General features: G+C 42.3%; 1 protein-coding gene across 1 annotated transcript in view; it reads left to right on the forward strand.

The window, feature by feature from the left end:
* The window catches only part of TBC1D9 (TBC1 domain family member 9), a 385,175-nt gene that overhangs the window by 197,690 nt on the left and 161,722 nt on the right, over window positions 1-25,763 (forward strand). Inside the window, exons 5-6 of the mRNA XM_086962231.1 lie at window positions 9,500-9,761; window positions 17,492-17,699. Of these exons, the coding sequence (XP_086818357.1) occupies window positions 9,500-9,761; window positions 17,492-17,699 (470 nt within the window). The remainder of the gene's footprint in view (window positions 1-9,499; window positions 9,762-17,491; window positions 17,700-25,763) is intronic.

A 25,763-nucleotide genomic window follows, 5' to 3' on the forward strand; every position in this document is an offset into this window, starting at 1 on the left:
TCACAGAAAAGATCAGGGAGCTCATGGATGATGGCCAAACGGTAGCATTGGTCTTGTTGGATCTAAGTGCGGCCTTCGACACCATTTCTCACTCCATACTGCTCGGCAGGCTGGGGGAGAATGGTGTCGAAGGCAAAGCACTGGAGTGGATTAGATCATACTTATCCCTCCGCACTTTCCAGATCTCCTCTTCGGAGGCATGCTCTGAGGTATTCTACTCTCCTCATGGTGTGCCACAGGGATCGATCCTGAGCCCTTTGTTTTTTAATTTGTGCCTACGACCATTGGCCAACCTTGCAGAAAATTTTGGTCTCATTTTAATGACCTATGCAGATGATTCTCAAATCCTGTTTTCACTTTCCAAATCTGACTCGTCTGCTCCATCTGCATTAAAAATAGGCCTTCAAGAAATATTTAGTTGGATGTCAGCTAACCAACTTAAATTAAATGGGGAGAAAACAAAGGTCCTCCTCTTAGGGAATAGTAAAGATCTCTGGAGTGATCCCCATTGGCCATCGTCATTAGGTAAACTTCCACCTCCAGCCTCTCAGGTTAGAAACCTTGGGGTCATCATAGATGACAGTCTATCTATGACTCAGCAAGCCAACAAAGTGGCAGGCATATGTTTTACCATTCTTAAATGGCTACGCAAAATTGTCTGGATGTTACCATCTACTACCCAGAAGACCGTAGTCAATGCCTTAGTGACATCTCGGCTTGATTACGGTAACATCTTGTACCTGGGCTCAAACAAAGCAGTAATAAGACGTCTGCAACTGGTGCAAAACGCTGCTGCCAGACTGCTTTGCAGAATCCCTAGATCCGCTAGGATCACCAAACATCTTAGGGACCTGCATTGGCTCAGGGTTGAAAACCGGATTCGTTTCAAAACCCTGAACTACCTATTTAAAATCAAATCTGGCACTGCCCCCAAATACCTACAGGACCTTGCTTAGCCCTACCTCCCCAATCGCAGTCTTCGTTCATGCACAGCTGCGAACTTTGCGGTGCCGAGGTTCAAACGGGCTAGAATAGGCGGGAGATCCTTTTCCTATTTGGGCCCAACTCTGTGGAACACATTGCCCATTCATATTCGCAAGGAGGAAAGCTATATGAAATTCAGAAAAAGCGTAAAAACCTGGTTGTTCGACAAATAAGTGCTTTGACTGTTCTCTATCCAGTTGTGTTTGTGTTTTGCTGGTCCGGCACCGGGAAACCCTTTGTGGGTAGCTGTGTGCCTTACAAGTGTTATAAAATAAATAAATAAATAAAATAAGAGCGTAACACATGGGCACCACTTCTACACGCGAGTGAGAATCTGTGGGCTAACTCTGTTCTGGAAGAGTGCAGGGCTACCCAGCTCTTTAACAAACCCCTAAGGACGTTGCATTTGGGGAAATTAATCATTAATATCATTAACACATGGTGACTGGAATAAAAATGCACACACACCATGGTGTTGAGTAAATGTACAGCACCTACTGTGGTCTGCTGAGTCTGACCTTGCTTAATATAACTAGTACTCGGGTAAAACGCTCCAATACCTTCAGTGCAAGCTTACTATGTATAAAATTGCTGGGGGGGGGGAAGGGGGGTGATCCAGTATTTCACAGCATGAGCAAACTTCCTATACCCTTTGCATGTACACATAATGAATGGCCTGCGCCCCTTGTTAAACTCGTCCCCGCCTACCAAACATCTAGAGCACACATATGAAATGTAGCCATTTATTTCCATTTTTGTAAATATACGGCCTAAGCATAAAATTTACTTATAATAAGTAAATAACATCTCCACTTTCACTCCCTGCTTTATAATTAGGATGACATTTTGTAAGATTGAACGAGTGGTCCTGTTTTTCACACATTTACAATGCCAAAACTCTAACTCTCGCAAATGCGAGGCCTGTTGCATTGCAAATGCTTGTTACCTTGTGGGACTTTAATTGGAAATCTTTGAATTTGCCGTCCTCCAGAGACAGGAACCTGTAACGCTTTGAAAACGTATTGAAAAATAAATATTCATTTCTGCAACGTACCTCTACATCTTGTTTTTTTTGTGGGGGAGGAACGGGAGTGAAAAATGTTAGCTGTTTAATTTCTATTTAGAATCAGTAAAATGAGAAAATCGACCTATGCTTAGACTTCTCAGTCCTTACTGTTTCAAAGATTTTCGAGTGGGCCAATAATGACTATTTCAAAATTCTAGTTTCATGTGTGAATCACTGTATTCTCCTCAAACAATCAGATAATATTTTCAAAGAAATAGCATTAATGGTGATCAGATCACAGAGGAGTCAGAGAGGCTTGTCCTGTGATAAATTGAAATGGCTTCTTCTCGCATCCAGAGATAAGCTATGTCTACCGTCTCCCATTAGATAAGCCTTTCATGGGATTGATCAATCCAATTATTGTGAAACCCTTATCAGGGGTGTTTTAAAAGAGCAATCTAGGGCAGCTTTACCCAGTCATGCAACACTAGCCATCACCAGCAGGTGACATTTCACAATATTCCTCTTTTATGTGTGCTTTGGGGGTAAGACCTATTGTGACATTATTCCCCAGGTGGCCCACCAGGATGCGCCGATGGTGACTTGCCACAGAGAGAGCGATAGGAAATAATGCAGATGCTAGTGTATTGCCATGTACAAAAATGTTGTTGTTTTAAAAAACGATTGTTTTTGAAAAACATGTTTGCCATTTAATTGATAGGTACAACTCCTCTTTGTGTGTACTTTAGACACCCCCGAAGAAGGGAGTTTTTCCCGAAATGCATTGGGTGACTGAATAAATATGTGGCATAAGGAAACAAGAATTCTCCTGTGTTTTTTACAAAGCCAAAGAATCGAGGGCAATGGATAGAATGCATTGAAAAGAAAGCAGAGCAAAGAACAGATATAAATTTGGTTGAAATTAAGGAATAAATAAATAAATAAATATGTTGATCACGAATTTAATTCATTAAATTCATTATAATAGGTTGTGCTGTTGTGTAGACCGAAATGTGTCTCTTTCACGTTTTTTCACTTTTTTGACTTGCCACATCCACCACACACGGTATTGACTGCTCATAGACCTTTAGATGCTGTTCTCCAATTAACATATGTATGCTCTCTGGAATACGGTGAGTGAACCAGTGCTTAATTTGAGCTGATGGTTGCAGGTGGAGCCCACCGGCACTCTTTGGTACCAGGACTTATTTTGAATCATCAACCTTTGACGCTGAAAAAGAGAGAAAGAAATGCAGCAAAGGGAGGAAGAAGGAGGACGAAAATGACAGCAATTGTGTCGGATAGAGAAAGCAGGGTTGAAAAGAACTTACAAGTGGGCGGTATAGGGGGAGAGAGAGTTTATGGGTGTATGAAAGAGTCATAAACTGAAGAAAGGCTAGACAGCCTTGGTATTCTGAAACTCCTGCATTAGACAGTGACACCGGCGGGCTTCTTGGAATATTTTGAGGACTGCCACTGATTGTTTTACAAATTAAGTATTGCAATGAATATATATATATATATATATATATATATATCTATATATATATATATATATATATATATATATATATATATATATATATATATATATATATATATATATATATCTTCGGGTAAACAATAGGTACATCAAAGCCATTTGAAGGCTCTTTCAGTGTGTGTGATTAGTTTTAGTTAACATAGGAGGATGTGGTAAATAGCCGAAACTGAGGTGGACCTGGAAAATCCAGCTTCACAAGAGCGTTCTTCTTTTTGTTGATTTGTTTATAGCTGAACCTGTAAACTGTTGAATTGTGTTTTGAAGTTGAAACGTGCAGTATAGAAGAATGATGTATACTGTGACAGTGCAGTAGGAGGGAGCCTTACTAGCAACCCAACCTTCCTCATTGTTTATAATTGAGGGAGATATTCCCTATGATGTCCCACTGTGAATTTACATATTCAGAGGTGTGAGCCCACCTAGATGTTCGTGCATAGTCTTGTTTTCTGCTTCTAAGCAGGTGAATCGTGCTTCTTCATACAATGTGTTCACCTTCTCAGTGTCAATACAGAGTCATCGTAAACCCAGTGGCTGCTGCTACAGAAAAGGGGTGGCGGGCGGAGAGTGGTGAAAAAAATAAAAATAAAATGGCACTTACCTCTGCATGGCCGCTGTCTCCCCTCCGTAGTCTTTACTCCGCTTTTCTTCCAGGAAGCAGGAAGCAAAGAGGCTCCCCTAAGCCAATCACAACGCTCCTGTCCTCAGCATGTCAGCAGTGTGGTGATTGATCGGAGCGGCCTGGTACGGCGCTCAGACCGGAAGTGGAAGCCTGTGCATGTTCTCCACCCAGGCTGTGAAATACAGCCGGGTGGGGAACATGCTATGTGCGCATGACTGTTTGGCCAGCCCAAGACAGCCAACCAAACTGTGCTGTGCACTTAAGTGCACCAACCACTACACGCCCTGCTGACTGTGACGACAGCCAAACCCCGCCCCATAACTGGCTTAAGCACAGAAAAATAAAATGATGATAACATGTTGTTATTGGCATTTTATTTACCCTTTTTTGCTTGCACTGCTGAAAAGCAGAGGGGCGACGCTCCTCCACTTTAGCGGAGGAGCCGCCTCTGCGTAAACCACCAATTCCAGCAGCTAGAGCACAGGTGAGGGGTTGCCACCACTGCACCCAATGGGTTGGGAAGCGAACCCCCTCTAAAATGTAGTTCTTTGAGCCTCTTTTATTTGCAGTTCTGCGGAAAAAGCTCATAAATAGAAAAGTACGTGGATATCATGTCAGAGATGAGAGTTTGGGCCCTGGGCTGACAAATTAGCCAGGTACAATGAAGGAGGCAGAAAAAGAGAAATTCTCAAAACTGTCAAAGAAAACAGAGAAAGAAGTCTATAGAAAGCGAGCATGAGCTATATAGAGATGTAGCAAATGGTAAGGAGAGGAGGCAAGAATGATAGGTAGATAGATGGGGAAAGAAAAAGAGAAGATAGGGAGGTAGAAAAAAGACGAAATGTGAAAGGAAGGCGTGTTGAAAAGGAATAAGATGGTGTTATGAACCTCAATGTAACCCAAACTAGACCTAGGTAGCTACATAACCTTTTACCTACATTTGTCCTACCTTGCTTTGCATAACGGTTCTAAGCACTGACATTTTTACCCAGTTATGTGTTGAAAAAATGTCGATTGGTTTCCTTGAAACTAGCCTCATTTTTTATGCATGAGGGTTGTTCGAAAAGTCACTGCACATGACATACGCAACAGCATGAACATATTCTGTGTAAGAGCCATGGTCATCTTCATCCTAGGGCGAAAGAACCTCTTTGGCTAATCGTAGGTATTGTTCTAGGCTCATTTGCATAATCATACTAACAGTTCGATTGTGTAAGGAACCCCAAGGCTATCTTTAGGGTATAAACGAACAATACCTAACTTAGATAGAGAGAAGAGAAGATTCCACACTGACACCAGACGCTGGGGTCCCTGCTCACAGCAACTCCAGCGCACAGTGGACTGACATCCCTTGCGGGTGTCCAACTCGAGACCAAGGCGTGGTCCTTCATTTTCTCCCATCAGGTAATGGGGTTGGCTCTTTCCTAGGGTATTCTTGGCTTTACACCCACATACATGCTAGGTACACTTAGGTACACTTAGGTGGGACTTGCATCGTATAAGTATGCTTGATTACGGTCATGTCTATATGCCTGCATATATTCACTGTTTTAGCACCAGGGTAGAATTCTTCCTTTTATTTACTCTGTTGGTGCTTGTAATCTTATTCATCTGTTTCTGTCTAATGATTATCCCAGCAAATATGTTTTATACTAGAATGACGCAGGTTCAGTAAATGCTTATTGAAAAGCTCCCCATCGTTTATTCTGTGTATCTATCTTAGACTAAGTGGGCACGTTTGACTGAGTGAAAGGTGCTGTATTGTTTCCATGATCCCTGAAGGATCACGGGTTGTCATGTTCGATAGTTGCCAGAAACTATTCGCTCCTTGGTAAGGTTAGGGGGCTTATGCTGGCACTGTGAGCTAGCTGGTCTAAAGGCTAACATATCCTTTGGGGGTGTCTGGAACCAGTATGGACACCAATCCCTTAGTTTATGTTGTCTAAACAGGCAGATTCTATGTATTTTTAGGAACTACATGACCATGGAAAGTAGAAAAATGTGAAAGGAAATGACAAGGGTGAAAAATAATGGTGTAAAGAGGAAAACAAGGACAGTAAGTGGTGTGAAAGGATGGAAGAGTGAAAGGAGCAATTACTTAAATGATGGGCGGAAGCAAGGATGAAAGGATGGGTGTACCTGCAGCCAGAAAGTGAAAGGATGAATGTGTGAAAAGATCAACAGAAGGCTGAAAGGATGTGTGTGTGGATGGATGGGAGAAAATGTAAATGTGTGGGTGGATAGATTAAAGGATAAAATCATGACTGGATGAACCCGTGCTTTGTAAGGAAAGATGTAAGTGTGATGGGATTGATGGAAACATGAATGGTTGGACGGATAGATGGAAGGGTGAAGGAAACCATTCAAACAAGCACTTACAAAGCCAGTATGTCTCTGCAATGCACGAGCTATTGGCATTGTCAATGTGAATGTATTTCAGCCATGTTGCATAGCAGCACATCTTTTCATCATAACAAAGTTATGGAAAAAAGTGATGTGACAGGGCCAGCTCCGGCCATGTCATAACGCATTTTTGTTTGGCAAGGGGGGTGGAACAATGAACTCCACACGGGGGGCGAGGGTGAAGAAACACTGCATGCACTGTCTAGCCGAGACCTAACACTGAATGCACCCTACTGTAATGTCATTTTTTTTCAGTTTTATAAAGTGCATACTTGACCCAAAGATATCGGTGCACTGTACCTGAGCACCAGTTACATTACACATGGATGCAATCATTTTGGTACACATGGAGTGATTAAGTAATGTGCCCTGAATCACAGGATGTTGATCTGATGCCAAGACTCACACCTGGTCCCCCAAAGGCAAAATCGGCAGATTTGGCCGTTACGCCATATCCTCTTTGCATTATAATTGTAATTGCACTTAATGACAGCACTGCTTTCTGAGATGAGAGCTTGTAAGTTCTTTGTCACTTAAGAGAGAGCGCTTCTGTGTGTGGCATCAACCTGTAAAATTTGAGTGTCGTGAAACATGCCTATGATGTTTACAGACAGAACATTTAATTATGGTTTCACCTGTGGAACGTCTTGGGTCTGAAGCAACAGCATCAGTATGTGTGTGAAAACTCTCTTGACTGAACAAAATGTTTGTGCATTCTATATCGCTGCAGGAATAACTATGCTGTAGGTGATAGAGTTTGTGAAATGTGATATATATAGTTCTGCATCTTAAAGGACTCTTAAATGATAATGAGCTCAGTTGTGAGATATGAGCTTGTAAATTTGACTTAATCCAAAGACCACTTAAGCCTGAAGGTTGTGACTCTTGAAGAATATACCTGCTGTCCATTATATAAAGCCAAAGCGGATGGCTTGGTCCACCCCATCAGCCTACCTCAGTGGGTCTGCTCTATTGGCCTGGTCCTGAGAGCTCTGTACCATTGCATAATTTTACAAATTATAAGGGACTAGAAGACCACCCGTCTGACCTCGACTTCAGCTTTTTAACTGACCATTCTCTCTGCTCCGTGCAGCTTAACCTTAATGAGGATATTGGGGGCCCGATAATGTTATGGGCTCTGTGTAAGAAGAGGGCATCCCCATTCTTTTGATAATGAAGCTGCTGAAATCATGATGGTCGATCAGGATCTGTGTCTAAGGGGGTTGACTTACTTTTCTTCATTTTGATAATACTGATGGTTCTCAAGGTGACGTCGGACACGAGAACAAAGTCCTCTCCTTGATACCGATCAGGTACTCCATGGCGAGTTCGGGGTGAGTGCAGAGGGAAAGCAGAGCTGCTTGGTCTTATGAAGGTCGGTGATGAAATGCTCTCGGGCTGACAGAAGTGGGTGGACAGGTCTGCTTACCCTCACCTTACATATGCAGGGCATGGCACGAGAAAATCACTGCCTAACCACTGGAGGCATGATGACCTCACCACACCGGTAAGCCTCGAAGCAACAGCTAGGATGAATATAGTACAGAGCTGCCTGGTTAGTGCAAAGGCAGAAATGGAATGCAACAGAGGGCAGCCTGGGTTATATAGTCTATAGCAACACGGCCTAGCTCCCTCACAATGACAATGTACGGAGAAAGGAATGCTTGGTTAACTGCATCGCACACCTCACGGGGTCTGATGTAGTCCACAAGCAATTACTCTAGGAACATATAATGTTTGCATATTAATAAAGTGCAAACTCGATACGAAGGTATTGGAGTGTTTTACATGAGCACCAGTTATATTACACATAGACACATTCATTTTTGGTAGGCATGGGTAGATCAGGGTATTTGCCAAGGATCACAGGATGTTGATCTGACAACGAGACTCAGACCTGGTTCCTCTGCTCCAAAGCCAGTAGCTAAGGCCATTACACCACATCCTCTCAGCATTAATACTACCAAGAGGGGAAAGAAGCTTCAAGGATGGGGGCGTAGAAGTGGGAAAGAAGCAACCTGAATGGAGGATGGAAGGGGAATGGAGTGAATGAAAACATGATCACTCATATGGAGTGCTTAAACACAAATAAAAAAGAAGCTACAAAAACAGGAGCAGTGGATGGATACAAGTACTTGGTCCATGCTCTAGGGGAGGCCCAAACACAGTAAGAGGCCTGACGCATTAAGGCTATGAAAACAGGAACGAAGGATATGAGCGCAATGTTGAAGCAAACATATGGTAAGCCTATGGGCAAGCTGTAGCCCACTAATTGTGAACAACATGTCTTGGAGAGATAGCACATTCACTGTTTCACCGAGACCTACAAAGGATCTTCCCCCCTCACTTTCTACGCTTGGTGTCATTTTATGCATTGTTCAAAGTGGAGGCTATTTAAATTGTCTGTGTGCTCCCTTTAGAACAGTTCCTTATTCAGTGAGGAGCCATTCTGTCTGTTGTAGGTCTTTGTGTTCCCATTATCTTGATTCTTCGCGGTTGTTATGTTCTCACTTTCATAAGCTGCCTGTCACTGTGGCTGGTATCGGCAGGCTGCAAGCCATCTTAGCGGAAATACCTGTTTCCTAGGGTTATTTTTAAGCACAAGAGTTTTGAGTTTGCAGACATTGGGGCAGCCATGTAATGAACTGAAAGACAAATGGGAACTTGTTTAGGAAGCTTGGCATCTGTTATACACTTGAACCACACAAAGGACCCAAAGGAATCTTCTCTTTTTTTATGACATCATGTAGAGTTTTTATCGCTTGTAATTCTTCTTTTCATATTATGCAGCATCTTTGAAAACTGCATCCACTTGTAGTTGAAGCTGTGGAACTAATGAACCATTTACAGTATGTTTTATAATATCTTGTTTGGGTTTAGGCCTAAAACAGGAAATGTGTGTATAACCCGTATATGACATACCTGTTGTGTATGCTTTTTTCAGCAAAGCTCGTAATTCGTTGGGTTGACATCACCCAGCTTGAGAAGAATGCTACCCTGCTCCTCCCCGACTCGATCAAAGTGAGCACTCGGTGCAGCCAACATTTCTTCTCCGTCCTACTCAATATTGGGGAGACGTTCAGGCTGATGGAACAACTGGCCAACATTGCCATGCGGCAACTTCTGGATAATGAGGGCTTCGAGCAGGACAGATCTTTGCCCAAGCTGAAGAAGAAGTCCCCCAAGAAGGTGTCTGCCCTAAAGCGGTGAGCGAAACAGAAGCGTATCATGTTTCACTGTTTACAGCTTGTGGGCAAAGGTCCATTACTGTGTGTTTATGCGAAACATTTGTTTGAGATATATTTGTGTTGAACTTTTGTCTCGATTGTGTGACCAGGGCTGATGCATCCCCAACTACTGTTAGAACATAACAGTACAGTGAGGTTGGTTGGTTGGTTGGTTGGTTTTAGTTATGCAAAACGCCAGGCCAGTGACTATCGCCATGCTATCCCAGACCTGTAGCACTATGTAACTAAACTGTTTGTGCACATACAGTCATGCCCATGCTTTATGTCAAAAGCCACCATTGGTGTATTTTGATTTAAAATTGGTCATTTAATACAGATTGTTTTGTATTGTATACCAATGTGGGATATAGTTATGGCCAACAATGCAAACACAAGGAGATGATGGCCAGAGCGCTGAAACCTTTCAGACACTTACCCCCCAGTCACAGATCTGTGTTGAATCCATCATCATTCTTTAGCTCACTTCGCCACCTCAGTTCAGACCCAGCCACTGGATTCAAGCTAGCCTGGCTGTATTTAGTGTTCAGCTCAGTTGGCCACGGGTATTCTGTATTATCCATATACATCATACCCATGGTGGATCGAAGGAGAATATTATATGTATGTTTATTATCACAACCACCTAATGCTCAATAACTATATATAGTGCTATGTCCTGCTGGCTACAAGTCACATATGTTATCCATGTACTATATACCTCATCAATTAATTTAACAAACATGCCTCAAATAAATTAACACAAATGATAAATCGGGGAGGAGGCTTAACACAAGAGGAAGTGTCGACGTTTCGACCCAAGTAGATGCAGGCGTGGTATAAACCTTGCTAGAGGGTCTTCATCAGGACAGGGGTTGCGGGAGGTGGGGCAATGGATCTGTATAGAAAATTAATAAATAAATGTTACTGCGGGTCACATTGGATCCCAAAGAGCTCATAAAAATGATAAAAGGCCGAGATGGGGACATAGTCATATATTATGAACATGAGGAATACATCATTAGCAGCATGAGAGTAGTTACGGACAAATATCTTATGAGGCAGGCTAATTAGAAAGCTTCAAAAGCACGATGGTTGATTGGTCAAAAAAATCACCAGATGACAAACTCGACAGCATCGATTTGCACTACACAAGAGCAGTTGACACATGGTATACTTATCCGGGACGTGGGCTCAAGTGTTGGACCCATACGTTGTGAATCAAAGGGAGTCCATAAGTCATGCAAGTATAGAGTAAGTCTTCAAGACATGTAAAATTCCATACCTTAAGATGGTACTGTAATACAATGAGTTGGGTTCAATAGTTGTAGACTCTTGGAGATAAGAAAGTGAGGTAACGTCTAAAAAAATCAAGAATATTCATTTAGATAACGTAAACAAAAGGGTTGTACATCATTGTAAACCTCACAAGTAGCAACACTGAATAGATGTAAGCCTCACTGATAGCGACAATTTGACTATGAACATAAGTGTGAGGGCACACATCTGTTATCAGATTGAAAGAACAAGTATACCTTATATACATGTGCCGGTGTGTTAAGGGCAACTCGTCATAGTTATAATAATTGTCGCACTAAACACGTTGGCTAAGCGGTTAACGCATGGTGAAATTGAAAACAAACCTTGCGCCAATGCCGTGGTGCGAATAGCCCAGAATCTCCACAACGAAAGGAAAGGAAAGGGAACACCCAATGTTCACTCATAGCACCTCGTGTGGGTGCCTACAGTATCGACAGATGACAGAAAGATAACATCACTTGCATGTGAGTTGGCATACCTGTCAGTCGAAAAAATGCCGTTGACAACGGGGGTTCACACATAGATGTATAGAGAGGCAAGTACTGATCGCTGCCGAACTGTGTATTGAGAAGGTCGTAGTTGGACACAGGAATGCAGGATCTATAGGATAGCGAGGCAGTATATTAGTACCTTCGCTTATAAACACAACAAACCGTACAGGGCTCTTTCAAATTAACATACCTGCCAAGAGCAGAAATGCAGCAGAAAACGGGGGTTCAACTGTAGTTGTTAGCAGTGGCTTGCGTAAGTCACCGCTGAATTATGTGTTGTGGCGGTCGTAGTCAGCTCAACAAAACAAAATCTATGAAGTAGCGGGACAGTATATTGGTGTTGTAGTCCCCACGTTAGTAAAAATCACGCACAATGCGTTCAGGGTGACATACCTGTCGAAAGCAGAAATACCACGGAACGTGGAGGTTCGATTGTAATTGTGGCATCCACCAAAGACCGCTGGATTATTTTGCGGCTCGTAATTAGTTCAGGTCAAAGAACGGGATCTACAGAATAGCAGGACAATATATTAGTACCGTCGCCAATTACACTAATGAAGCGCTAGAGTCATAGGGTAGGTTAGGATAAACAACCCGTGCCGTGTAACAGGAACTATTGTAGACTAATCGTGGGATCCAAAACGTCACTGCTCATCGCTGGGCTCAGACGGCAGTAACCGCTAAAACTATTTCCTATAGAGTTCCGATCACGTGACCCATAATAGTCATGGTCACAGAAAGGGGACTGGTGGAGAGAAGTACGATACGGTCTATGCCTGATACCGTGAGCTGACAGAGTATCTCAAGATGAATAATAACAACACCGCTTCCTAATGTGTGGTATCTTAGAGCAATTACATAAAAACCAATTGCCAGCATAAGCATTATTATGGCTCATGCTGGCAATTGGTTTTTATGTAATTGCAATTTTGGTTACCCAGCAATAATTTCCTGTATATAAATTCCATTGATAACACACAGTGTTACATGATCAGTCTCGACTACACCCCCTGATTTTTTGCAACTCCCTGCTCTAAGATACCACACATTAAGAAGCGGTGTTGTTATTATTCATCTTGAGATACACCACTCCCATAAGGGTTTTTTCTTCACCGCTATATTATATATCGGATTTGGTAACATATCCCTCATATAACTCCCGGGGCTCTGTCAGCTCACGGTATCAGGCATAGACTGTATCGTACTTCTCTCCACCAGTCCCCTTTCTGTGACCATGACTATTATATGTCACGTGATCGGAACTCTATAGGAAATAGTTTTAGCGGTTACTGCCGTCTGAGCCCAGCGATGAGCAGTGCCGTTTTGGATCCTACGATTAGTCTACGATAGTTCCTGTTATAAGGTACGGGTTGTTTATCCTAACCTACCCTATGACTCTAGCGCTTCATTAGTGTAATTGGCGACGGTACTAATATATTGTCCTGCTATTCTGTAGATCCCGTTCTTTGACCTGAACTAATTACGAGCCGCAAAATAATCCAGCGGTCTCGGTGGATGCCACAATTACAATCGAACCTCCACGTTCCGTGGTATTTCTGCTTTCGACAGGTATGTCACCCTGAAGGCATTGTGCGTGATTTTTACTAACGTGGGGACTACAACACTAATATACTGTCCCGCTACTTCATAGATTTTGTTTTGTTGAGCTGACTACGACCGCCACAACACATAATTCAGCGGTGACTTACGCACGCCATTGCTAACAACTACAGCTGAACCCCCGTTTTCTGCTGCATTTCTGCTCTTGGCAGGTATCTTAATTTGAAAGCGCCCTGTACGGTTTGTTGTGTTTATAAGCGAAGGTAGTAATATACTGCCTCGCTATCCTATAGATCCTGCATTCCTGTGTCCAACTACGACCTTCTCAATACACAGTTCGGCAGCGATCAGTACTTGCCTCTCTATACATCTATGTGTGAACCCCCGTTGTCAACAGCATTTTTTTCAACTGACAGGTATGCCAACTCACATGCAAGTGATGTTATCTTTCTGTCATCTGTCGATACTGTAGGCACCCGCACGAGGTGCTATGAGTGAACATTGGGTGTTCCCTTTCCTTTCCTTTCGTTGTGGAGATTCTGGGCTATTCGCACCACTGCATTTCACCATGCGTTAACCACTTAGCCAACGTGTTTAGTGCGACAATTATTATTACTTTGACGAGTTGCCCTTAACTCACCGGCACATGTATATAAGGTATACTTGTTCTTTCAATCTGATAATAGATGTGTGCCCTCACACTTATTTTCGTCGTCAAATTGTCGCTATCAGTGAGGCTTACATCTATTCAGTGTTGCTACTTGTGAGGTTTACAATGATGTACAACCCTTTTGTTTACGTTATCTAAATGAATATTCTTGATTTTTTAGACGTTACCTCACTTCCTTATCTCCAAGAGTCTACTACTATTGAACCCAACTTATTGCATTACAGTACCATCTTAAGGTATGCAATTTTACATGTCTTGAAGACTTACTCTTACTTGCATGACTTATGGACTCCCTTTGATTCACAACGTATGGGTCCAACACTTGAGCCCACGTCCCGGATAAGTATACCATGTGTCAACTGCTCTTGTGCAGTGCAAATCGATGCTGTCGAGTTTGTCATCTGGTGATTTTTTTGACCAATCAACCATCGTGCTTTTGAGGCTTTCTAATTAGCCTGCCTCATAAGATATTTGTCCTTAACTACTCTCATGCTGCTAATGATGTATTCCTCATGTTCATAATGTATGACTATGTCCCCATATCGGCCTTTTATCATTTTTATGAGCTCTTTGGGATCCAATGTGACCCGCAGTAACATTTACTTATTAATTTTCTATCCAGATCCATTGCCCCACCTCCCGCAACCCCTGTCCTGATGAAGACCCTCTAGCAAGGTTTATACCACGCCTGCATCTACTTGGGTCGAAACTTCGACACTTCCTCTTGTGTTCAGCCTCCTCCCGATTTATCATTTGTGATTTTATTTGAGGCATGTTTGTTAAATTAATCGATGAGTTGTTTGTTCCATTGTGTCAACTTATCATTATTTTTGGTGTATCCAGGTCTTAGTGACCCATGCTCTAGTTTCTATACTTTCACTATCCCAGCACTACCTTTCCCTACTCCACTCTCTAGGGGCATTATATGTGATTTATTATGTATTTATTTTTATGAATGAATCTTTTACGATACGCACCGTGTGTGACGGTCAGCTGCACTCATCATGGTGAATTCCGCGCCTGCGCTGACGTTCTAAAGAGCGGGCGGGGCCGTGACGGAACCGTTCCGTCACAAGCACAGCTCACCCGCGGGCAGTGACGGAGCGGTTCCGTCACGAGCACGGGAGCGCCGCGCGGCCCCGCCTCCCCCTTAGCGCTGCGGCGGAATAGCCGCCGCAACGAAGGGGTTAAAAGTGGCCCAGTGAGAGTTATTTTTTGGGCAGCGGTAGCTCATGCAGTGCAGGCATTTTGGCTTGACTGCACCTTGGGGTGGCTGAGTTGAGTGTTGCTACACTAAGTTCGAGTTGAAGAGAGTTAGTTTTAGCTGTGAAAAATGAGGAAAATTCTACACTACTCAACTGTGATTTCTATGTTAGTAATGAAGATTTAGCTAATTTGTTAGATTGTTCTTTCACAATTTCAATGAGTTTCTTTGGTTTATTTTTGGCCTTGTTTAGTTCTGATCTGAAAGTCTTTTTTTGATTGTAGGATACTTTTATTATAGTAGGTTCTCGATTTCCACAGAAGTTTAAGATTATTGGGGAAGGGATGTTGCCTCCATTTCCGTTCCGCTGATCTGAGTTTGTGTCTCTCTTCATTTAAGGCTTCGCTAAACCATAGGTGTTGTCTTTATTCCGAATTATTTTGGGTTTTGGTGGAGTGGCTTCCTCGAAGACATTGGTCATTGCGGAGTTGTAGTGAGCTGACCTAAACGCTGTGGACAGCCAATTTCAAGCTCAAGTGTAATGCAGACATGAGCACTCTCTGTGTGGGTGGGCTGTGGATAACTATGTCATTGTGGTGAATCCAATAAAAGCCTGCGAACAAAGGCCTGGCCAATACCAGCACCTTCTGATCAGTGTAAGCATTGATCTTCTCCCTTCTTGATTGGTTGCTGACACCCAGCGCTAGAAATGTGTTTGTGCCTTAAAGCTGTCCAGTGAAATTAATCAGTCAATGCTGAAATATTGAAAAACAAGAAAACATTATCTGCAGAATGTATGACTTTCTTTGCTCTTTGTTGTGTGGCGGAGACATAGCATAAATGCGTTAGTCTTTGCATCTATCTCGACAGTCATAATAACATCGCGCCAAGCCCATTCGCTCAGTAAACAAGTACTGAAGTGGATGCCTGCTTGTGAAGGTAAAGTGCACCAAATGAGGAACACACTCAAGTGGGTCCCTGCTTGTCTCTCAGGAGCACTAGTTCGTGCTGCTTTGTCTGGAGTGAAGAAAAGGAATAAAAGAAACGTAGGAGGATCTCCACGGAGCACGCTGATCCCACAGCACTTCGGTAGCGCTGTTTCTTTAAAGCAAGGGTTTAGCTCTTATTTTTTTCGTTTTCCCGATCATTGCTTGAGACACTTAAAAGAAGTTCCACCAAAGTGAATGTACACAGTACTTTGCCCATGGGAAACTGATAAGAGAATCACACATGGAAGAACAGGAAACAGAATGCCTACAACCAATAGAAACAAGGATAAGTAAAGTGATGAGAACAAGGACCAATAAGAAGTGAAGACAGTCTTTAAGTCCCTTTTAAGATATATTTAATGCAATAGACTCCACAGGCACAGCGCAAGCGCTGTGCAGACGAAACCTAAAAAAGGATTTTTTACACTGAATGTATGCGCTAAATACCTGGACGTGATAAAATAAATATTTTTTAGATGTCAATTAGTCCCTCATTGAATTTAATGGAGCCATGTTGTAGGAGGCGGAATGATATACAGAGCAATCACAATACTATGAGGTGATAAATCTCCTTTGGGCTGATCCAAGATTTGATTTGCTCTCTCAAAGTAGTAGCTGAATGAAGCTGAGCCAAAAAAAGACAGTGTATAAAGGAGCCTGACCAAAAATACCTTGCTATGTATATTGTAAGCATGTGGTCTCGCAGACAGCTGTGCTTTCAAACAAAATATACAAATAATTGGTCCACCCATTCACTCCTAAGAGAGAGATTCTATGAAATAGAAAATGGGTGCATAATCTGGTACCCCTACAAAGCATAGCCATGTTAATGATAGCTGAGTGAAAATTAGGTAATAAAATATGAGGGAGGCTAGGGGTAAGCTCAAGAGTGGAACGTGGCTTAAGAAAATGGAAGGATGTAAGAGATGGGGGAAAGAGAAAAAGAGGATTAGGTATGTTTCTGCATTCATTTAACATAATTATATGAGTGTTTAGGGTTGAATACCACAATTTGTTTGATTAGTCTGTTATTGCATTGACGTTTGGCAGTGATTCATTTGTAAAATAATGAGTGTCGGTGCCCAGAGCTCTGCTCACTCTGTGCTATTAAAACTGACGCACCGAATACCAATGTTATGCAGTGTTGAATTAATCTCTGGCCTCTTTAATCAACTCCCAGACATTTGCATCTCTTCTTTCTCACTCTGGCTGGTCCCTGCTTTCTCGCTTTGTGACCATTCTCTCTTTCTTGTCTCCTTTCTTTTCCCGTTTGTGTTTTTATTTTTCTCTCCTTTGCTTGATGTCAATTTTCTATGAGGAACAATAAGTGCTGGTCCCCAAAAATGTGTTCTCTTGGGCCTCACCAGTAAACATAGCCCTAAATTAAGCACTGATATTCGGATTATCTTCTGTATAAAATAAATGAAAGCTTTAAATGCCACAAAACTTACATTTGTCTGTTGTGCTGTAATTCTTAGAGACCTTGATGCCAGAGCCAAGAGTGAGCGCTACCGGGCCCTGTTCCGTCTTCCAAAGGATGAGAAGTTGGATGGCCATACAGACTGCACTCTCTGGACCCCCTTCAGCAAAACGCACATCTCAGGACAGATGTTTGTTTCCACAAACTACATCTGTTTCACCAGTAAGGAGGAGAACCTGTGCAGCCTTATCGTGCCCCTACGAGAGGTAGGTACCCAATCAGCAGTTAACAATGCTACTTTCTACATTCTATGAATTTTCTGTTCTTTTTGTTGAAGGTGCACATTTAAAATGTAAGTCCTAATCCTGTTGGGTCTAGGGCGTGAAGCCTCATCTACAGTTTGGGTAACAGATTTTCTACGCATCTTGAAACATATTCCGAGGTCAAAGTGGGTGTGAACTAGTTGGAATGAGGTTCCCAAGATTTGTTAATTTTGCATAAAGGTCCCTTTATCTTTTAATAAAAAAATAACCGCCCCTGAATGGTTAAAGCTGACCTTAAATTGCCTGCGGCTAAAAGGGAAGGGGGGGGGTCCCTCTCATCGACTATCAAACCGCTAAAGAGGAAAGCATGGTGCAAGCTTCCTGAAAGAAAAGTAAATAGGTGCAATGGGTTAATCAGCAAATCTGAATGCTTCATGGGAGCCAGAAGAGAGCTTTAATTACTGGAGTCATTTGAAGCTTCATGGTGACAAAGATGAAATTACATGACTGGTAAGGGATTGCATTCACAATTGCACTCAGAACTAGTTTTTGATTGTTTTGTACTCAGTTGCTTAATGAAAAAAAAAAGGTATTACAGTACCATTTTTTTCATTTATCGTTATGCATAAATATATAAAATATATATGTGTAGTTTAGTTAGGTCAGCTGTTCCATAGGAAAAGCGTTTTTTGTGTTGCTAATAGCTTTTTAGCCTAGCTTGACTGATCTCCACCAAACTTTCCAAAAAGGTGCTACTTTTTTACTAGTTTGTGCATGGAAAGTTTTGGGGAGATTTGTCAAATGGGGTCCGAGAAAAAAGGGGGTTCACAAAATCTCCATGCATTTTCCCTAGTCTTCTTTAAGAAGGGCTGCAGCAAAAACTGTTGGGTGGAATTACAACAAATTTGGCATGACACTATGGCTTGGTCTGTAGATTGCTCTTTTTGTGATTTGGTGTCAATCCATTCAGTCGTTTTTGAGACATTCAGGTAAAAAAAAGTATTGTATATCTAGATGGTGGCGCCTGCGAGAGGCTAGAGAGATTCTTGCGGAAGTGCCAATTTAAAAATAGTGCTTTCTAATTGGCCCAGGGAGCTTTTTTCCCTTGGGCCATCTCGCTCCCACAGGAGTCAGACTCCCATGGGAGCAATGCCGGTCTGCAGCCCCTTCCCCTTTATTGTTACTAGTGTCCCTGTGGGGTAGGGTCCCCAGGGCCTACCAAGGCTCGAGGATAGGGGCTGCGCGGCCGGCCCCTTTATTTTTACTAGTGGCCCTGGGGCACCCACCTTTCATTGTGGAGGCCCAGGAGATGGTACAATGCATGGAAGACTCTGGGCTCCATTTCTGGAGACACAGGGCTGACTGGAAGAACATGAGGAAGGAGAGGATTCCCCCCAGAGAGATTTATGGATTGCTGCATCCCTGAGGGCTGGATGGAACACACAGTGGAGAATGGAAGAGCCAGGCTCTTCAGTACACTTCAAATGGGAGCTCTTCGATTCTGAGAGAGATCACTGGGAAGGAGCCTGGGCACATCTAAGGAAAGAGATGGGGCTAATAAGGGAATCATAAAGAGTAGGACTGGGGCCCTTTATTAACACTTTGATATACATATCAATGAGGCTGGCATCCAGGTGTGAACCTCTAGTCACTCCTGTGGCCTGTGTTATGGAGGCCTTTCAGGTTTGAAGTCACTCCAGCTGTGACAGACTGCTTTCAGAAGAAAGGGCAGTGCAGAGATGTGGGCACTTCAAAAGGAATCAGACCCTCAGCACAGACTTCAAAAACTCAGACATCAAATTGCAATTTGTGTCTGGAAATGGACTATAAGAAGGGAAGTTGAAAGCCTCCAAAATTGTCAACTGTCAAGCAGCCAGTCGCGCTTCAGGTCAAGGAAGAGAATCTTTGCAAGACTTCTGTTTGTGACCAGGTCTGGGAAGCTATGGTTTACCATTCTCCCAGCTGGGGAATGTACATCGCCAGGGAAATCCAAGACCACGTACCCTGGAGCCAACGTGCCTGTCTGTTTGCCAAGATCAGTGTGCACTGTGAGGAAGAGAAGTAACACAATACAAAATGTCCCAAGAGGAATCATGTACTCATTATTTTATACTTCAAAATATGTCACATATGTGATCCCATTTCATCACAATCAGGGAAAATCTCAAAAAATAATGTTGTATACAAAGAATTGTTTTAATCCAATTTTAGAAAGGTGTATTCAAAACATCATGTACGGCAACCAAAAATACTACTCAATTTATCCACATGCTTTGCAGTAGTAACAATACATCTTTTGCTTTTTATACATATGGGTAAAGAATCCACCATATCACAAACTTAAACAGATATATTTGCATTGCTTTTGCTATGCCTCACAGTGTATAAATATAAACAAAAAGAAGCATTGAGACATGAACACTCGTCCCTCTACCATTGAGAAGGATCAGAGCAACTTCATTATCACTGGAGGGAGCACATCAGATGACCTGCTGATGCCCCGGCAAAGGTGAAAGTGCTAATCACCACCGGAAGCTGCTGCAGACCTCTACAACATCCGACCGTGCAACAATCCCGGTGACTCCCCACTTGCCTGTGTCTCTCTGAAATGGGTTCTGGCAGCATCAGTATATAGTCACACTTGTCTCTGTGTAGCTCTAGGTGTGAAAGTATGCCAGAAAATTAGATGGCACCTCACGGTGAGCTTTCCAGGCTGTTCACAAAATTCCAGGGTTTGTAGCTTAGTAATTGGCAATTGTTGGAAAAGGTTTTCACACTGATAGGATGGAACCCTGTGGATTGGGATACCCATTTGACAGGGTGGCACCCACCTGTAGCAGAGCAGTAACACCCTATTTAGTTAGGTGATTTGAAAAAATGTGCTAACTCAAGAAACATCTGATGTAGAACGATTATTCCAGTGGCTTCGAGTTCATCATGAATGATTAGGTCCAAAGAAGGAAGAGCATCTGTGGGAGGCTAGGTAAAAGTGAGTGCAGGGCAACAGGGTAGTGTGGTCTTACCAGCAGACTTGGTCTGTTAGTACTTCGGTCATCCTTAACCCTCTTGAAATTAAGAGAATCTTGATTATTTCAGAGCTCTGTGCCTCCTAGGCAGGATATTTTCTTGAGGCAGTGCTCCATGCAGTTATCAGTCTTCTTAGCCATGGCAATTATTTTTCAGTCAGAAATGTTTTGTGATCCATAAAAGCAAGATACTCCAACTTGAAGAGCGAGGATTTACTCACTTCTGCTACTCTGCAGCACCAGGAACCACTTGCTTTAGAATGTCATTGAGATACGATAACCAACATTCAACATGAAATCTTTGACTACCACAGGGAAGGAAAGAATATAACAATAGTACACATTTAAAGCTACATTACAACCACATCTTCATCTTCTGAATTTAAAAGAGATCACAAACATTTCAAGAAAAAATCAGTTAGCAAGTATTAAGAATAATTCAGCAGATGGTTTTTTGACTGAACAGCTGACTACCCCCTTTACTGGTGAGTAGTAGTTGCGCTTTACAAGAACACCGATTGATTGAAATACCCTACAGTATTACCCTTCACCTTGACTAAATACTAATCTTGCAAGCCTCTTTACTCATCGATACGTTGCTGATTTCCCAACTTAACTACTCTCTTCAAGTTTCATCATTTGTTTGAGTTTGAGTTTAAAATATTTATAAAGCGCACGTACACCTGGCGGTTTCATGGCGCTATAGAGTACTGAGCCCACATCATTACCAATCATAGCCTCTTACAGGAGATTTGAATCTGGAATTTGTTTAGTTAGATGGACTAGATTTTTAATTTGCACCCAGTCTTCAACTTTGATTTTCCTTACACAGTGTTTCCATCTATACCTGATATTATAATGTAGTTTTGCCTTACAGATCCTCCTTTTAACTTTGAGTGAATCACATCCCATTATTCCGTCATGCACTTTCTTCTGATGCAATTTCATGATCCAAGCTAGTCAAAGTTTGAATGATGATGTCCTCCCCGTCAAAACTTCAAAAGGACTCTTCCAAGTGACCGAATAAGGAGTAGTGCAGTAATACCATTCAATGCTGTCAACAGCCTTTTTACTTCCATTGTATTTCTAATTGTGCATTGCATGCATTTAATCAGTGCTCATGGGTGATAAAGGGCAATTTTAAGATGCTTATCACTACATTAAGTTAAACAAATCTGCTGTCTACTTAGAAACAAATTGCACCCTGTTGTCAGAAAAATAATCCTTGTGGGAAACCTCTCCTCATTAATATCCTTTCAAAGAATGCAATTACTGACCTAGTATTAACCTCTAATATGAACTTGCCCCCCCCCCACCACTTACAGTATTAATCTGTCACCACTATGTCATACCTGTATCAAATACATTAAAGGGACTTACAAATTCAACTGCCAATTTTACCCACGGACCTTCTGGTAATGATATTGGTTATAGAGGAAAAGGAGGGTTAGTCTTGTGTTGTTTGTTTCATTTTGAGCAGGTTACACAGTCTTTTACCATTTCAGTGATTTCAGTCCATACCTGGTCACCATACCTCAGAAAGTACCCTGTCTTTAATTACTCTCTGACCAAGATGGCCTTCATGGTCTCGTTCGAAAATCTTATTTAGCAGATTGAAACATACTGCTACCGTCCAATTTATATTTCCTTACAAAGGCCAATTCCTCATCAAACTCCATAGATTAAAACAGCTCTGCTTCCTATATGCCGCTTAACTGACTGACATCAGCTGCATTGATCAACCATTCTTTGTCATCATTTGTGACTTCCTCTTCCTGTATTTGAAGTGGTGACCGGAACAAGGAATTAGCGCTAACATTCTTCCACAAAGGGAAATATTGAACCTCAAAAGTGTACTACATTAATTTAGAACTTACTCTGACTACTCCAAGAGTTTGATTTTTGATCCCCTTACTATTGTAAACAAGAGGTTCGTGAGGTAGGAAGCTTGGGACTCTTGGATAGGTCTGCTGCCTTTTAATTCATGCTCCACAGTTAACCAGAAGTTAGAGATTCGTTGCAGCCATTTTCCGACACTTCCTTCAATGGGGACCCGGAGAGTAGCATATAATCACTGTGTCATTGGTATCTGAATTAGGAACCGGCATGCTGGGCATCCCTTGTGAGATCAGGGTGACGCTGAGCAGAGCATGGCTTGTTCTTCAACGAGTGTCCATCTCAGTTTAATGAATTCTATGTCGCAGGCCGTTTCTGTGGATTGAATATGTGTTGGAGTCCAAAGACTAATGATCAGTTAAGCCACCTTGGCGGCAGAGGTCCCTAACACTGCTTTAATTACACAGAACACATAATGGCTTTCAGACCAGCTTGTTATACACGTGTCCTATATCGAAACATTATTCACACTCCACATTCTCCCTGTGAACACCACATGTAATACTGTGACATAGCACAGTGTCAAAAAGAACCAGACAACCCTATTTTTGCGAAACTGAAGTGATTTTATCAAGAGGGTCAGTAGACACTAATACCACAAGTTCAAATACAAAGGTGTGTGCCCCTGCCCTATAGATTCCATTGGCACCATCTGGCAGTCTCCCCATAGCATAGTGAGTGTGCTTTAGCTGCCCTTCACACTGGGTAGGGGTACACTTTCAGTGCACCCTACTTTGGATGCTGGTGGAAAAACAAAACAACATACAAGCGAGTAGGCTTGAGATAACTGGTAAAATAGACTGAGACACTCAGAAAAGTTGAAGACGGGCAACATTTGTGTCGCTGTGGGATTTTCAGCCTTACATCTAGTTTCAGGAATTTGTTTGGTGAAATGCATAAAGTGTACCTAAACCTGGTGTTAGTGCAGCACCTTTCAGGGAGCTAAGCATTGTGCATCATCACATCCAGTTTATAGAAGCATGGGTGGACATTTCAAATGCAGAATAGGAACAGGAAGAAGGAGTCACAACATAATTTGTAAGGCATCATACAGATTGTAAAATGTAACCTATTTACATTGGCACTGGGGTTTCGTGAGGTGGGGGATTGAACAAAATGCAGAGAAAAGAACAGGGTCTTGAGTTATTTTCTGAAGTTCTGAACCGTTGGGGCTAAATCCTGCTGGTTAGTTGAAGGCAAGCATGGGGAAGGAATTTTTTCTAGTTTTTCCTTTCTGGTTTTGTATACATCTACAGTTGGTTGGTGCTTTTTGTAGAAATGACAAGCGAGTTATCGATAGTTTTTTTGCTAGATATCCTTTATTTCCATGTATATAGGCTTTTACGGGAACATGGATTTAAATTTGAGTACTGCTCATCCTGGGAGTGAGCGGATATGCCTCAGGGTGGAGATAGTGTGATCATATTTATTTTCCAGTGATTGCTCAGAATACTGAATAAATGGCCCGTTTCAATGGGCTCAGTTTGGAGTTGGGAAGGCCTGTGAAGATGGTACTAGCCAGTGAGTGATTGCGAGGGGGTTTGTATGGTTGTGCAAATGGATGAGCGCCCGAAGAGCGGATTTTTCTTGAGTGTGAGGCTGATCTGATACCAACTGTAAGAAACTAGACTGTTAGCCTATGTGATAGAGAGGCCTTTGTCTTAATATGACTTGTGGCCGAGCTATAACACAATTAGTCTTCTGCCTAAACGTAAAAGTACGTTTCTGTGAAAATTCAGAGCTTATTCATGGTAGCTTGGCAAAAGCCTCAAGACCTTTCTCAGAGAAAAGTGCTTATGCTTCATGTTCATCAGCACCAGATCATCATTAAAGGTGAGAAATTAGTCCACAATTCTCAAATTAATTTAAAATAGTTTAGACACCAAAGTGATCTGCATGGGTCAGGAGTTCCAAAATAATGAACCAATATTAATACAAAAGAATAGAGAACTAAAAATTCAGCGTACTTTTATGGAGTGTGGTAGACCAGGTCCTATGCATCCTCCACGGACGACCAATATTGCCTTTTGAAATCGGCAAGCAAAAAAGGCGGGATGCTGTGGCAGCATTGGGCTCCACAGGTTGAATAGGCTGGTTCCACAAACCTGCTGAGGTTCCGAGCCTTGCTGCAAAAAGCTCTTAATGACACAAACCTTGAAATCATGGTGTCGTACGATCAGATATCCAAGACAAAAATATTGTGCTGCCAAAAGATTGTGGCAATAATAGTGAGGACCAATATATCAAGGTATCTGCATATAGCCAAGTATGGATTTGATATTCCTAACTCCAAATCTGCAGACCTTGAAGATACGTCTTCAGGGTACTTAAATGTTGAGATGTACATAAAAAATATATTTTAACCTATATAAACATACCTATATGATATTTAGGTCCTCAATATTTGTGCCTCCATGTTTTGGCCCCACATTATTCCATAGACAGAGCCGCCACGGGTACTTTGTCGTTGGGCACCCTATCCTGTCCTTACAGTTTACTTCTGCACTTAAGAAACTTTTTGCATGTTTTAGCTGAAGCTTAGTTTTTTGCTGTAAAAAGCTCTGATTGATACAAACCAGGAGGCCACTCGGTACGCCTTTGTTATGAAACTTCGGCAGCTTGCCCATTCCTCCAGAAATGTTAAACATTTGTAACTCACAATTTTTGGTACCTCAGTTCTGCCTAAGAGTGGAGGGAATGTAACTCTTAAAGCTAAAGGGAACTTAAGGAGAGAATGTATTGTATTCAAGCAGCAAAGGAAAGCTAATCGACAAATTTGATCAGAATCCTGATGAAATTTTAGCACATCACTTGGAATTGTATTCAGCTAAAACTCTGATTTAGTTTTGTATTCTAAATCTCAAAACAAGTAAACAGAGCACAATTGGCAGGTCGACTGCATTTTGTCTGTACTATTCAGGGGACAATGTGACTTTCTCCTTAAAGTGATAATGGCGGGGGGCGTGGCCAAGATGGCGGAGTGAGTGGTCGCTCTCCTCGCGATCTCCTCCGAGCCCGGGCCCCTGACCGTCTTCACTGGCCTTGATCTCCCCCCTCGTCGCTAGTAGCCGGCGGCGGAAGGAGCGGGGGGCCCCGGAGTGACATCCTGAGGCACTTGTGGAGCCGGAGGCGTGTTTGGCGAGCC

The sequence above is a fragment of the Lissotriton vulgaris genome, chromosome 3_1 (genome assembly GCF_964263255.1).
Source record: "Lissotriton vulgaris chromosome 3_1, aLisVul1.2, whole genome shotgun sequence".
Classification (NCBI taxonomy): domain Eukaryota; kingdom Metazoa; phylum Chordata; class Amphibia; order Caudata; family Salamandridae; genus Lissotriton; species Lissotriton vulgaris.